This window comes from Parus major, chromosome 1 (assembly GCF_001522545.3).
Source record: "Parus major isolate Abel chromosome 1, Parus_major1.1, whole genome shotgun sequence".
Taxonomy (NCBI): Eukaryota; Metazoa; Chordata; class Aves; order Passeriformes; family Paridae; genus Parus; species Parus major.
The window spans coordinates 5,077,901-5,078,587 of NC_031768.1; the positions used below are offsets into that span (position 1 = coordinate 5,077,901).

At 69.6% G+C, this 687-nt stretch overlaps 1 protein-coding gene across 13 annotated transcripts in view; it reads right to left on the reverse strand.

Annotated features, from left to right (window-relative positions):
• The window catches only part of U2AF1 (U2 small nuclear RNA auxiliary factor 1), a 16,613-nt gene extending 16,211 nt beyond the window's left edge, over positions 1 to 402 (reverse strand). For 3 of the 13 annotated variants that reach the window (XM_015637955.2, XM_015637965.2, XM_033511843.1), the window contains exon 1: positions 272 to 402. In XM_015637955.2, the coding sequence (XP_015493441.1) occupies positions 272 to 315 (44 nt within the window). In that variant the 5' untranslated portion in view covers positions 316 to 402. The remainder of the gene's footprint in view (positions 1 to 271) is intronic. The other 10 variants (XM_033511849.1, XM_033511844.1, XM_033511842.1 and 7 more) reach the window with 6 other exon arrangements.
• Between the last annotated feature and the right edge of the window lie 285 nt (positions 403 to 687).

The window sequence follows — 687 nt, forward strand, 5'->3', positions numbered from 1 at the left end:
CCAGCGGGATGGGAAAGGCGGGAGACGTGGTCCCGGGCGGCTCCCCCGAGGCGGGAGTGGAAGAAATGGGCGAAACGGGCCGGGGGTCCCCCCGCAGGGAAGGAGGGGCAGGGAGAAGGGAGGCAGGGCTGACCGCCGCGATCGGAACAGGCCGCGTCCCCGCGCAACCCGCTTACGGGCCTCCGGCCTCCCCTCGAGCTTCCCCCCCTCCCTCCCGGGGGTACCGGAGCCGCGGGATCGGCGCGGGAAGCGGGGGAATGGGGCCACTCACTTGTCCTTCTCGGTGCCGAAGATGGAGGCCAGGTACTCCGCCATCTCCCACCGCCCGCCGGACCGCCCCGGCGCCGCCGCCGCGTCACTGCGACCGCGCCGGAAACGCCGCGCTGAGGGAAGCGGGGAGGGGGGGAAGAGGAGGCGGGGCGAGCGCCCCACGCGGGGTCGCCGCGGCGCCCTCTCAGGGGCGGCGGGGCGGGGCCGGAGGGCGGAACCTGAAGGTCGCGGGTTCGAGTCCCGCCCTCGGCGGGGTCTGAGGGGACGGAGGTGGCCGGGGGCCCATGGCTTCCAAATGCTGGAATAAAGGGATTCGGTCGAAGGCGGGCGTACACGTTCTGAAAGGGTTTCAGTTTAAAAGAAATAAATTTTAAAATGGTAAAATGCACTTTTGAGTTAGAAGCACGGTGGAGAGTA